Source organism: Chaetura pelagica, unplaced genomic scaffold, assembly GCF_000747805.2.
Source record: "Chaetura pelagica isolate M959 unplaced genomic scaffold, ChaPel_1.0 scaffold120, whole genome shotgun sequence".
In the NCBI taxonomy this organism is placed as follows: Eukaryota; Metazoa; Chordata; class Aves; order Apodiformes; family Apodidae; genus Chaetura; species Chaetura pelagica.
In genome coordinates this window covers 1,646,711-1,659,631 of record NW_009951952.1, presented here as the reverse complement: position 1 = coordinate 1,659,631, position 12,921 = coordinate 1,646,711, and the positions used below count along the sequence as shown (strand labels likewise).

The window sequence follows — 12,921 nt, the reverse complement described above, 5'->3', positions numbered from 1 at the left end:
AATGGAATTCTTAATGTCCAGACTAGTAGTTATAGAAAGTCCTTCATTTTAGGTGGTCAGCAAATTTATTTATGGCACCTTTGTTTATAAGTTGCATTCATCTTTGCATGAAGTTAAGAGCTGGGTTTGAACTGGTTTTGTATCTTTTCAGTTCTCTAGTACTTAAAATAATATATTACATTCTGTACATTAGATATGCTTTTAAAAGTATAAGTCAGTGTTTATCCTTATTACAAACACTTTGTTAGTGTAGCACTTCTCATCATGCTTTTTGTATTAGCCATTTCAGTTGTGTCTCAGAGTTACATGGTTATAAATTTAATCTTAATGTATTTATTTCTAAATGAATTCTCACTGGTTTTGAACAGCAGTGTTGTACAGAGGCAGTACTGATTCTTTGTGGCTTATTAGAGATTAAGTTAAAAAAATGAATGGTGAAAAAGCATATAAACTTGAAGTATTTGATCATGCACTGCCAAAGAGGAAGGCATCTCTCTGTTCAGTCATGAGCAGAAAGTTCTTAATTATTTCAGAGTGGATGTGATGATGCATCTGGAGTTTCGAAGTGGAGGCTCTGAAGTGATGAGAGGTTTGGGGATCCTACTGAAATATTCTACTTTGTTTCTGAGCTTTTTTGATTTTAGTTTAGACAAGGGGATGTGATTTGGGGAATTAATCTTAAGAGAATGATGACCAGGTTGTCAGTGTGATCTCACTCAAGATGAGCCTCTCCATGATCTTTCTTGTTATCAAGGTCAGGCTGATAGGCTGGCAGTTCCCTGGATCTTCTTGTATTTGGGTGTCACATTAGCCACCCTCCAGTCATCTGGGACCTCCCCTGTTGACCAGAATAGTTGATAAATGATGGAGGGAGGCTTAGCAAGCTCCCCTGCCAGCTCCCTCAGCACTCTAGGGTGGATCCCATCAGGCCCCATAGGCTTGTGCCTGTCCAGCTGCAGAAGCAGATCATTAACTGCTTCTTTCTGGATTATGGGGTTGTTCTGCTCTCCATCCTTATCTTCCAGCTCAGGAGGCTGAACTCCCTGGGGGGAGCTGGTCTGACTGTTAAATACAGAGGCAAAGAAGGCATTAAGTAGTACTCCAGCAAATGACATGACTGCAGGTAGGTTTCATAGGCAGTGTTTATGTTAGCAAATATTACAGTGTTGGAGCTCTGCAAAGTAAATTGGCTGGTAGTGCAGATGTAAGGTCCCCATGGGACATGTCTGAGGGGAGTTACAGTGGACTGATCCAGCCCATGTACTGAATGCCTGAAAAGGCAGGTGGTTCTTCTAGAGTGCATCTTCCATTTGTAGTTCAGCCTAAAAAGAAATCAGCTCTTCCTTTCCAATCCTGCTGTACAATGCAACTGCTATACAGCACATGAGGACCACTGAGTTTGGTTTCAAAGCATATTCCTATTCCAAATACTATGGTTTACCTTTGTTAATTTTTGTGCATATAGTGATTTCTAGCAGTCTATGTCTTGGGAGCTTTTTATAGCCAATAGCTTTTCCTAGGTGTTGGTAGAGTTTTAATTGCATTTTTCAAATCTATTTAAATGCATTTCATTGAGACAGGTGCTTGTGTTGATTTGTCTTATCAATTTCAAAAGTTGTTTATCATAAGATACTTAGTTCCTAATCACTTAAATGGGTTCCATTTTTCAACATTAGTTTCCTGTTTTGTAACTTTCTCCTGATTACTAATTCATTCAGATAAATTCACATTTTTCCTCCTGTTACAGAGGCTTTGCATCATTTGTGCTTTGGCATGGTGGTGTACTGCATACTTAAACATGTTCTGTGTTGGCAGCAATATATTATGAATGTTATATTTTGCAACTCAGTTTTCTTGGCCTCTTCAGCGATTCAGATCAATAAATCGGATTTATGCATGTAGACTTCTTGCTTAACAAGTGTTACAGAACCCCCCCAACATTATCTGTAAATTGTAGCTTGACTTGCAAAGGCTCAGCACATCAAAACTTGACCGTTTCCATTTGCCATCTTAAAAAATGTAAAACTACAGGGGAAGTTCCATTGTCTATCTGGATCTACATACACACTGATACTTATCTTTAGATCAATAGCTAGAGCTAGTCACAAACATTTGCAGAAGCAGCAGCTCTGGACTAAAACTGTCTGTCATAAATCCTGTGCAGGATTCTGGTCTTTATATAGTCTTCTGTTTCAGTCTCCTAATATACCTGCTAGAGGAGCTGTGCAGGCTACAGTAGATTTTTGTTAAACAGCTGCTTTACATTGTATTTTTATGTTATGATAACATTTTGCATAGATTTTCTAATTGTAAACAGGAAACTGTTTAGCAATGCTGACTAAATTTGAAAATCTTAGAACAAGGCCTTCTGAGGCAAAACCAGAACACCCCCAATAAGCTGGAAGCCAACCTTCAGAAAATGTTCATACAAAGATCTGCTTGTATTTACACTTTTATTTCCATTCATTCTAAAGAGAATATTTTATCTCTATTTCTGTTGTTCTTGATACTGGAAACATTTATTTTAAGTCTGAAAAATACCAAGTTTGAAGTCACTGTGCTTTGATATGTGTCTGGTGTTTGACAAAATACTGAAGGCAAATATAGGTTTTGGTACAAACTTCCCCTGAGGAACGTTTTGCCAAGCGAACTGGGATGGTGATCACTGTGCTTCCAGACTCAATTCTGACTTGAGCTGGTACAAATCCCAGTAGGGGCTGAATCCACTTATTCAGCACAGGTTGAGTCTTCACTTGAGTGAACTATTACATCCTTCCTGGAAGCTGTATGCAGGCACTGTGCAGCTTAGAAATGAGAATGCTTAGCCTGGAGGGCAACATCTAAGAAAGATCTTATTAGTAGAGGCTTCTGTTCCATCCCATGAAAGACACAAGAATATTGTGAATGCTGTCATCCTGTGAGAGAATAACAAGAGGCAGTGGTAAGATAATGATCCCAAGAATAACAAGAGGCAGTGGTAAGATAATGATGATCCCGTGTGCATGCACACACAGTTTTTCTGTTTTGATACTTTTGTTGATGACTTTCTTATTCCATGGGAGCTTAATCCTGCCTGTTTTGCAAGCCAGGACCTCTGGCTTGATTTTGAAGGTTCTTAAAACGCGACATTTTGAACTTATACTATGCTACGTTTTAATCTCTAGAAATGTCAGGAAAAATATAATCAATTGTTTAAGTAGCATTTTGTGTATATGTGATTGCTTCAAGAAATTTGATTAACCATCCCTTTAAGTGTTGAAAGCATTCTTTTCCATACTTTGAGATGCAGTAACACTTTAATCTGTCAAGCAAACTGATTTTCATTCATCTTAGTCATACCTCTTAGATAGTACAATGTGAAAGAACAAAATATGGAGATAGTATTTTTGAGGGGGTTTTGGTTTTTTACATCTTTGCTAGACAAATACTATTGGTGATTTTTCTCACCCACTCTAGTTTTTCAGTGCAAGTTGTTTTGTTGGTTTTCTTGTGTTTTTATTTTTAACTGACAGTCATGCTGATCATAATTTATCTTCTTCATTTGTTTGGATGATGAAGCTTGTACTAACTTCTGAAGTTCATGTTTAAATCTAGTCTTAGATGGTGAAACTGTCAAATTGGATTCTGAGATGTTTGATGAATGCCAGAAACAGAGCAGAGAAGCATTACAGATATCCAGGTGCCTGCTGTCTACAGAGACAGTGTAGGGCTCAGGAGCATAAACATGATGGTGGAGATCATCAGGGTTCTTCAGGTTTGATGCTGTTGCTCACATTTGCTGTGAAGTGGCTGTACATAGTTGTGTATTATAGTAGCAGACAGACTTTAGAGGTTTAATCATGTGGGTCAGCCTCTAAAGTGAAGTGAACAGGCCCATCTCAGAGTACTGCTGCTGAGAATCTGAAGTATCTGTATCTCCCTAGGGAAAGGGAAAACACTTCAGCGCAAGGCCAAGCCACAGAAGAAGCGGGAAGAAAAGGATAGAAGAGGGAAAGGAAAGCAACAGGAGGATGAACTGAAGGATTCCTTAGCAGATGATGACAGTTCTTCAACCACAACTGAAACCTCCAACCCAGACACAGAACCACTTCTGAAAGAGGTACAGCACTGATAATTGAAGGAGGCTCCTCTGCAGCTGGTGGGTCACCAGGAATGCAGGTGGAGTAGGAATAAAGTCTTTTTTTTTAAGTCCCTTCCCCCCTACCCCCAGCTTTCATAGACTATAATACCTAAAAAAGGAAGAATGTTAATTGAAAAATATCTTTCCCAATTCTTGCCCTCGCTTCTTCTCCATAGAATTCGCTTTTCTATGGGTGTGAACGTGCTTGAATCATGTAGTCGCAGGACCTAAAATGCCTGAGTGACTGTGGCTTGAGTAAGCCAGCAGTTGTCAGCAGGGGGAATTGTCCCTCTGCACACTCATTGCTGATGCTGTTTGCGGAATAAAATGCCAAAGTATGGATGCTAATTCTACTTGAAAATTAAGGTGTATGCTATAACCATGCACTTAATCCATACAAAGGGTCAATTCACTGATGGTGACTTGTCAGCAGGCAGTAGTTACCTTAATAAGTTAAGACAGTACCTCTAACTTTATTTTACTCATTTGGCTTATATGCTTCTAGGTAATAAACTAAAGCTCTAACAATTTATGTAGTGGTCAGGTTGTCATAAGTATTTTGTCCTAAATCATGTGTTAAGGGACCAGAAAAAAGCAAAGGTAATTGGAAAGGGAAGAAAACCAAACCTAAATTTTGCCATGTCTTAAATTTGAGTTATGGAAAAGATACAAGTTCTAGCTGGGTGAAAAAAAAAACAAACCATGTAATATATTTTAAAAATTAGAATTTAATAAGGTTTTATTTGAAAATCACCTTTGATTTATTAGTATGGCTCTGACAGTATACTTGTATTCACAAAGCCTTGGAAGTATGGTTTAAAAAAAAGATAATAAATTGAATGGTGAAGTTGCTCATAGTCTTTGCTTTGTTAGAGAGTCTGTTTTAGATGGCCTGGACTGCATACAGCAGACACAGAATAGGTCATTAGAGAGCTAGCATCTCTTTGAGTAGACCCAGGGGCTGTGGCCTGAGGAGATGTGTATTTGCAAACATCAGATCTGCTAATTTGCTAGGTATCTCAATGTCTGCTTCTCCAAATGATGCAAGAGAGGCTTTACTTTTCATTAATATTAACATATTATTATAATATCTTTTCTAGGAACCTGAAAAACAAAAGGGAAAAGTAATACCAGAAAAACCTGAAAATGAAATAGTCCAAGTAAAACAGAAAACTAAAAAACTGCTAACAAGTATCAAGAAAGAAAGCCCTGCAGATACAAAATCCAGGTAAGCACAACAAAAGCTTTTTAGTAGGGAAGGCATCATGCTTGAACAGAAGATGGATTGATAAAAATCTGTGTATTCAAGTGTTGTGGCTGCCATTCTGGCTAATGCCAACAGCAGATACCTATAAGCAGCTTCCTCTTCCTTCCTGATAGCAGGGAATATCTGAAGCTTGTATATAATAAACTGTTTAATGGGAATACAATGCATAAAGGAGAACCAAATCCAGAGAAGAAAATTGAGTTAAGCAATGTTAAGCTTTTTGTAACAGGTAACAGATACACAAAATAGGGTTAATGTTTTTACAGGAGCTTCTGGTTGCAGCACAGCCAAACAGTGCTGAGTGCCTTTAGTTGTCCTTAGTGAAATTGCAGCATTTTCCTTTTTCCTATCATAGAGTAAGATATGGATATGAATCTTGGATATGTTATTAAAGGAGGCTGCTGCTGCTGATCCCGTTCCCTTACTGGCAGGTGGTTGATTGCAGATGATAGAAAGGGAAAAAATTAAGAACCTTAGTCATCTGATATCTACTTCATTCTGAAATTCTGACATCAGATTGATACCCAAGTGCCACAAAAGTGAACTTTACCAAACTGAGGCATGGTATATTGGCTTGTGTTTTCTCTGTTGCTATAATTAATACTAATCTAACTGGGATTACAATTATTATAAATTAATTTTCTTCAAAATATTTCTGAAAATATTGCCTGGCAAAGTCTCCTCCTTATAGTATTTATTCTTAGCATTATCTGCTTTCCTTTATCATAAAAAGCAGAAGTTCATGGCATGTGACAGTGTCCAAAGTCCACAGTGAGAGCTGGTTTGGAACTCTTCTACAAGAAATGGGTAAAATAGTTCCTCCCTAGAAAGTTTGAAAGACATAATCAAATAGCTGGAGAAAAATAACAATATATAGCCCAATTAATTTGATGGTGGATTTGAACAGGCTTATGAAATGAACTAAAAGATTCAGTGCAATAGCATATCAGGAGTATGTGATCTAACAAGAGGGTGAGTGGGCCAAGTAGATAAAAGGCAGTTGCCATCATTTATTGCCTCTGTATAATCAAGCAAGTTTTGTAACCCTGGAGCTCCCAGGTGAAAGCTTCTCCTGGAAGGTGAGTGAGCCTGTATAGATGTGGGGAGCAGTGTGGGTAGAAAATGAGCCAAGGCTAGGAAGGGTGAAGTTGCATGTAGGAGAGACACAAAACTCTGCTTATAAATAGCTTTGAAGATTAGCACAAGTTTGCATGTGTCTTTTGTAAGACATACGGTACATAGACATATATATATATAACATTTTAAATGTATATCTATAAATAAATAATAGAATCCCCTCTCCAGCACTTCAGGGAGTTTAAAAATAATGGATCCCTGTTTTCATTTAGTCCCTTGGAATCATCTTATACTCCCCCACTGGAAAACAAGCAGCGCAAAACCTTTCCATCCAAGATCTCTGCACAGCACCTTCTGACGAACACATCCAAATCAAGAAACCTCCCCAAAACAAGAGGTAGTGTGAGGCTTTTTTTTCAGTAAATACCTGGGGGGTTTTATCTGGTTGTCTGTAACACCTCTTAAGTGCTTAATTCTATGTCTGACGTGAGAAGAAAGCTGTTTATTTTTCTATCCATGGACTTCCTTTTTTTTCTTTTAATTTCATAGGTACAAACAGTAAGTTAATGGAGAGCAGGCCATCAGTAGTAGCAAAATTTCTCCCTAGTGGTTCTGGACAGGAGCTAGGAAACACCAGCAGCTCAGAAGGGGAAAAGGATTCTCCACCACCAGAGTGGGACTCTGTGCCTCTTCATAAAACTGACAGCTGTAAGTAATCACTAGAGGCTGACAAAGTTAATCTCCTGCAGTGAGTATTTGTAGATAGCCTTGGTCTGTTTCTTGTTCTTCCCTTTTTTCACTACATAGTTTTGTGCCCACTTTCTGCTGTAGGCCTCATATTGATAGCATCTGGTGTGATTTGGGAGGTTTGAAAAACCACCTGGGCAGAACATGGGCCACTCTGCAGTTCTTCAGTGATGAATAGGATTCAGAAGCTGCTGCGGAAATTGAGGAAATGAGAATTGCCACTTGAAAACAAACAAAATGTGTTTTCTACAGCCAATGTGGTTTTTGCCAAAGCTGAAACTAATTAAATTATTTGTCCTTGAGAAGGAACACTGAAAACACCTTAATGCAGTTGTTAGAATGGGGCACGATTAGAAGCTTTTTGGTTGCATTAAGTCCTATGTGTGGGAGCCAAATCAGCTTCCTCTTCATCACATGCAAACATAGTCATCCCCCTCCAGAATGCTCACTTCTGTACAGATCAGTTTCTCTTGGTGCTTTTGTTGTGATACTGTCTCTCTGAAAATAGGCAGTAAACTGAATAGTTAGGTGAATATAGAAAAGGAGCTACTTCTTCAATCACTGGGAATAGGTTTTGTCTTAATTCCTCAGTTTGAACAGAAAGAGCAGCAGAATCATAGAATCATGGAATGGTTTTGTTGGAAGGGATCTCAAAGACCATCTAGTTCCAGCCCCCCTGCACAGGCAGAGACACTTCCCACTAGACCAGGTTGCTCAAAGCCCCAACCAACCTGGCCTTGAACACCTCCCATTTGAGAAGTCTTTGTTTTAAAGTAATTACTACAGGGAAGTGCTTTGTGTTTTTTCTTTCTAGCTACAGACAACCTGTATAAACTCTCTCTGCAAACTCTGAACGCGGATGCTTTCCTGAAACAGCGGCAGCCCTCACCAACACCCACCTCTCCATCTCCTCCTCCTGCATCCTTAACTTTTGGGCCACGAGGAGGCACCTACAGCAGCATTGTGAACAGCTACAGCAAGTGAGTCCAAATCTGTACCTCCTACTGATTTTCCAAGCACAGAACACTTGTGGAACCCATGTGCTTCTAACAATGCACCTCCCTTTTCTCAGACCCTTTTGCTCTACCCACGGAAACTGCTTTTTGCAGATACTACTGTGCACACCTTACCATGCTACTTGTATTTTTCTGGGGTTTCTTACAACTTGATATATTGGAAATATGTACAGTTATATAAACTGTTGAGCTGTTGTTAACACTTGCGTGGATGCTTCCTTGAATTGCTGCTTTTTTAATCAAACTTCTGAAGTCCAAAACCTTACTTTTGTTTTTTCTCTCTCTCTCCATGAAGTGAAGTGAAAAGCAAACAGCCTAATGGTACCAAACATAAGCCAGCAACAGCAACTTCTCTTCCAGGCAGGAATGGCAACCCTACTTTTGCTGCTGTAGCTGCAGGTTATGACAAGAGTCCAGGTACTAGAACCAGTTTGGAGTCCTACATGTTTCTGAATATTCCTTGAATATTCTGTTATTTCAATGGGTTAGGGTTTTTTCATCTTACTTGTCTTTTGTATTCTTGCAGGTGGCAGTGGTTTACCAAAGGTTTCTCCAAGCAAAAAAGATGTTTCCAGCAATATCAGTGTTTCCCACACAGTTGTTGACAGTGATGGCTCTGAGAGGTAATTTATATATTCTCTAGGCAAATCTAGGCCCCTAGAGAAGATGATAGGCTATTAACGGCATTTTAAAGGTAGTGAGAGAATTCATTCTGCCTTTTGTTGTTTGCTTTGTTATTATCTTTCAAACTTTTTTAAAGTCTAGGTACAGCACCTCTCACCTTTCAAAAATAAAAGAACTTTCAAGTGACTACTAATGTGGAGAGGGGGGTGTTCTGGATGCAGTGATGACTTTTTCCCCCTCATTCTCAGTAACTCAACAGTCTCGTGTTCCCTAGGCATCCAAACAATGGGAAATCAGCTTGGTTCTTCCAGTGTTGAGTGTGAACCAAGGTCATTTGGAATAGTTTACAGGCAGAATCACAGAATATTAGGGGTTGGAAGGGACCTCTGAAGATCACTGAGTCCAACCCCCCTGCCAGAGCAGGACCAAAACTAGGGCAGATCACTCAGAAAGGCATCCAGACAGGTCTTGAAAGTCCCCAGAGAAGGAGACCCCACAACCTCTCTGGGCAGCCTGTTCCAGTGCTCTGTAACCCTCACAGTAAAGAAGTTCTTCGTCATGCTGAGGTGGAACAAGAATATCTTGCTGTACAGCAGTATCTTTCACTCCTGGTTTTAACACTGAGAACAAATCTATCTCTGGGCTTTGTGTGATGAGTAGAACACAGCTGTGCTCAGTCACATTCCCCAAGGCACTCTCTTTCCTGACATGCTTGGGCAGTGCACATCTGTCTCACTTGTAAAAAGCAGTGAGTGTCTGGCAACCTTTCTGGAATAGGAAAGAGACTTGAATTCAAGTTTCAATATGCAAATTAATTGCTTTTCTGAGCAAAGTTTGCTGGTGGGGTTTCGGTTTGGTTTTGGAAATGTTTATCATTGGTTCCAGTTAGCTCATGGGTATTTTCAAGAAGCTTGCCCACAAGATAGTGTGAGCATTTGTATCCCTTCTGAATAGCTCTAAATTTTATCTGCTTGTCAAAAATCCTGCACCATGGCTCGGACCCTGTAAGTTTTCTGAAAAAATGAGCAAAAGAGCCACTCAAGTTTGCATTGGAGCTCAGTCTACAGATTAAAGAGCATTATATCTATAGTGGTATATTCCTCTAAATTGAGTAGATACACAGGAAAAATGTTTTTTCACTGAAAGCTTTTGTTAAAACAGGAAATCAGCTTATTTCTAACTCTTGGTCACCTTTAAAAATACATATATATATATATATTTAAATATACACACACATCCTTTTTCTGTATGTTTTGGTATATAGATCAGTGAGCTAATATTGTTGGTAGTAGTTTGCTAATGAGTTGTGAATTGCTTTCCCCTTGCTCCATAATATTTAGCCCGGGTTTGTGGAGTCCTATCAGCAACCCTAGCAGTCCTGACTTCACTCCTCTCAACTCATTCTCTGCGTTTGGACATTCTTTGAACTTAACTGGAGGTGAGTTTTTGTTTTCAAATATTTTCTATATTCAAATGTAGGTTAAAAAAGTGTCTCAATTCCACTATTCCAAGTACAGACACTGTTCCCATCACTCCTCCTAGAAGGGATCACTATGTAGGAAAGTGTGTTGAAAATTTGGTGGTGTTATTCTGTGTTTCAACTCAGAGAGAGTTGGTCTAAACTCTTAAAAGTTTGTTGGCCTGGAAATACTAATTTTTGAAGTTTCTCAGTTTCGGTAAAACATGTTGATATTAATTTTTTCCTTAGTCTTCCTCTCCATCTCTCTCTTGAAGCTCTGCAGTATGTGGCACATAAATGTGCCCCCAGGCCTGTGGTTTCCTGAGCACTTCACGCCTGTTTAAAACCATTGCTCTATAAATGAGGCAATGGTCCATCCCTTGAATTGCTTTCCTCTTGTGTTTTCCTCTAGTGTTTGTATAGCTGCATGATGAACTGATGCATGAGAAAATCAGCCAGTAATTCTTGTATTTAAATATTTAGGTAAACTTTCCATAAGTGACTCCTGAGATGGGCCTTGGAGCAGGGAGGTGGTATTGCAGGGCATGGATGATCTGGGCACTTACTGTCAGTTTGTGTGCTGTGAGTGGGGATGCAAAGTATTTTTCAAGGTGTCTGCAAAGGGTGATAAGCAAAGCAAACTTAGTATGTGGCATTTGCAAAATGGATCATATGTCTACTGAAAAATGCTGGGGGTCTGCAGTCAGTAGCTGTGGAGTCTTTGCATCAGCAATGCTGCGCTTCGCACTTAGAGGATTAGCAGTCAGATGCCTGGGATCAGTTCTGTGTGTGGGGACCACAAGTGCTGGGGCTGCCCTCTCCCCATAGCAGAGGTGGGTCAGGACTGGGGCACAGCCAGTGCCACCTCCATACCAGGAGCTACTTGAGAAGGGAGCCCTGCAAGGCAAAGGAGCGATGTGGTTCTGAGAGGCTTCTTCGTCCAGGTCTCTTGCTCCACCTGCAGTTACCTTGCTATGAGGAGCTCAGCATTGCTGAGCTTCTGCCTCATTCCCTGTTTGCATTTAGGTAAATAACAGCAGGAGCCAAACAAATCCCATTGGCTAATATGGAGTTATACACATTGAGTGTCTAACGCTTCCCACTATAACCATGATTTGTAGCCACTGCCTGATGTAGGGCCCGTGAGATGAGATCTCTATTGCTGGGTGACCTTTTCTAAGTTCTTGCACTGCAGCAGGACCTGCTAGAAAAATACGGGAAATAACTGTGAAGACTGTTAGTCTGCTGTGCTTCTTTGGGAAAAAGAGGAAGAGAAATTTACTCAATTTTGTTTCTTTTTAATTTTAGAGGTTTTTAGCAAACTTGGTTTGGCTCGATCAGCTTATGGGCAGGATGTTCAGAGAAACTGGAGTGAATTCAGTAATGTTCCATCATCCATCTGGGATCCTTCAGCTACAGACTCTGTACCCTCCTGGCCAACAAGCTCAAGTTCCCCAACTCATACAACTACAGTAAGTATTCAGACCAAATACAGTGTTTTATTTCTGTTACCAACCTGTTCTCTATCTGCCATCTAATTTCATTCAGAGAATTTTTAAATTTGGGTGAAAAAACTCAAGTGAAGAATAAAGGAAAAGGGAATTTATACATATGCATATTTCTGTGTAGTTAAGTTGAAATGACTGTTGGACAAAGAGTATAATCACTCTGCTCACATGCAGATGAGGAATCCTTGTAAATTGCTTCACATAAAAGTACTTCTCATGAGAGCATCTTTCAGCATTTAAAGTGTGTTCCATTCCCATGTGCTTCAGGATTGTGGAAAGAGCTGTTCTGCTCCCGTGCCATGGCTGGATGCTGCCTCTGTCACTTCCATTTTCATGGCCAGTTACCAACATGGTAACTTTCAGATTTGATTCCCCTTCCTGAATCCAGTGTTGTACCTACTTTTATGTTAACAAAAGGTCAAAAAAACCTTAATCTGAAAGACCTCAAATGTATTCTTTCCAGCTTAGAAAAAACACTGAAGGACTGAGCATAAAGGGAAGCCTTTAAACTGATTACTAATTTTGATGGAGATCTTGAGCATAGCCAAAGATGAAGAAAAAACAACTTTTACTACAGATTGTAGAGCTGCTCTCTCATCCTTGTGACTCTCTTATCTGTCAGAATAAAACTTACACCACAGCAGCTGTCTTCAGTGCCAGCTGAAATCATTCTTCATCTTGTCTTCTGAAAATGTTTTTGTAGTGACTAAGAGACAGTGTTTACTTCACCTGGTAGCAGTTCCGATGGAATGGGGGAAGGCAGGGGGCAGGGGAAGCTGAAGAAGGTCACACAGCTTCTTATAGATGCACACTCACTGATCCTGCCCTGGTCATGTGTAGCTGCAGCTCTAACCTCTCTAAAACTATGTGAGGAGAGAGTTTTGCTTTTTGCTCACATAGAGGGCACATTTCTAAGCATTTGATAGTAGGGGGAATTAAGGACAACCAGAACACTCCAGCTCCTAACCTATTCCCTGGCCACTTCCAAACAATACCTGTAAGTGTGCTTCAGGAATCATTGAGATGGAAGCCAGACAAATGGTATAGAAGAATTGTCAGTCCTTCCCTTTAAATACTTTGATTTTGGGGCAGGGGGGAAAGAG

General features: G+C 39.8%; 1 protein-coding gene across 1 annotated transcript in view; it reads left to right on the top strand.

The window, feature by feature from the left end:
* The window catches only part of TMEM131 (transmembrane protein 131), an 81,794-nt gene that overhangs the window by 65,402 nt on the left and 3,471 nt on the right, over nt 1-12,921 (top strand). Inside the window, exons 31-39 of the mRNA XM_009998708.1 lie at nt 3,924-4,099; nt 5,221-5,348; nt 6,737-6,861; nt 7,014-7,172; nt 8,026-8,191; nt 8,523-8,644; nt 8,754-8,850; nt 10,192-10,289; nt 11,619-11,782. Coding sequence (XP_009997010.1) covers nt 3,924-4,099; nt 5,221-5,348; nt 6,737-6,861; nt 7,014-7,172; nt 8,026-8,191; nt 8,523-8,644; nt 8,754-8,850; nt 10,192-10,289; nt 11,619-11,782 — 1,235 coding nt within the window. The remainder of the gene's footprint in view (nt 1-3,923; nt 4,100-5,220; nt 5,349-6,736; nt 6,862-7,013; nt 7,173-8,025; nt 8,192-8,522; nt 8,645-8,753; nt 8,851-10,191; nt 10,290-11,618; nt 11,783-12,921) is intronic.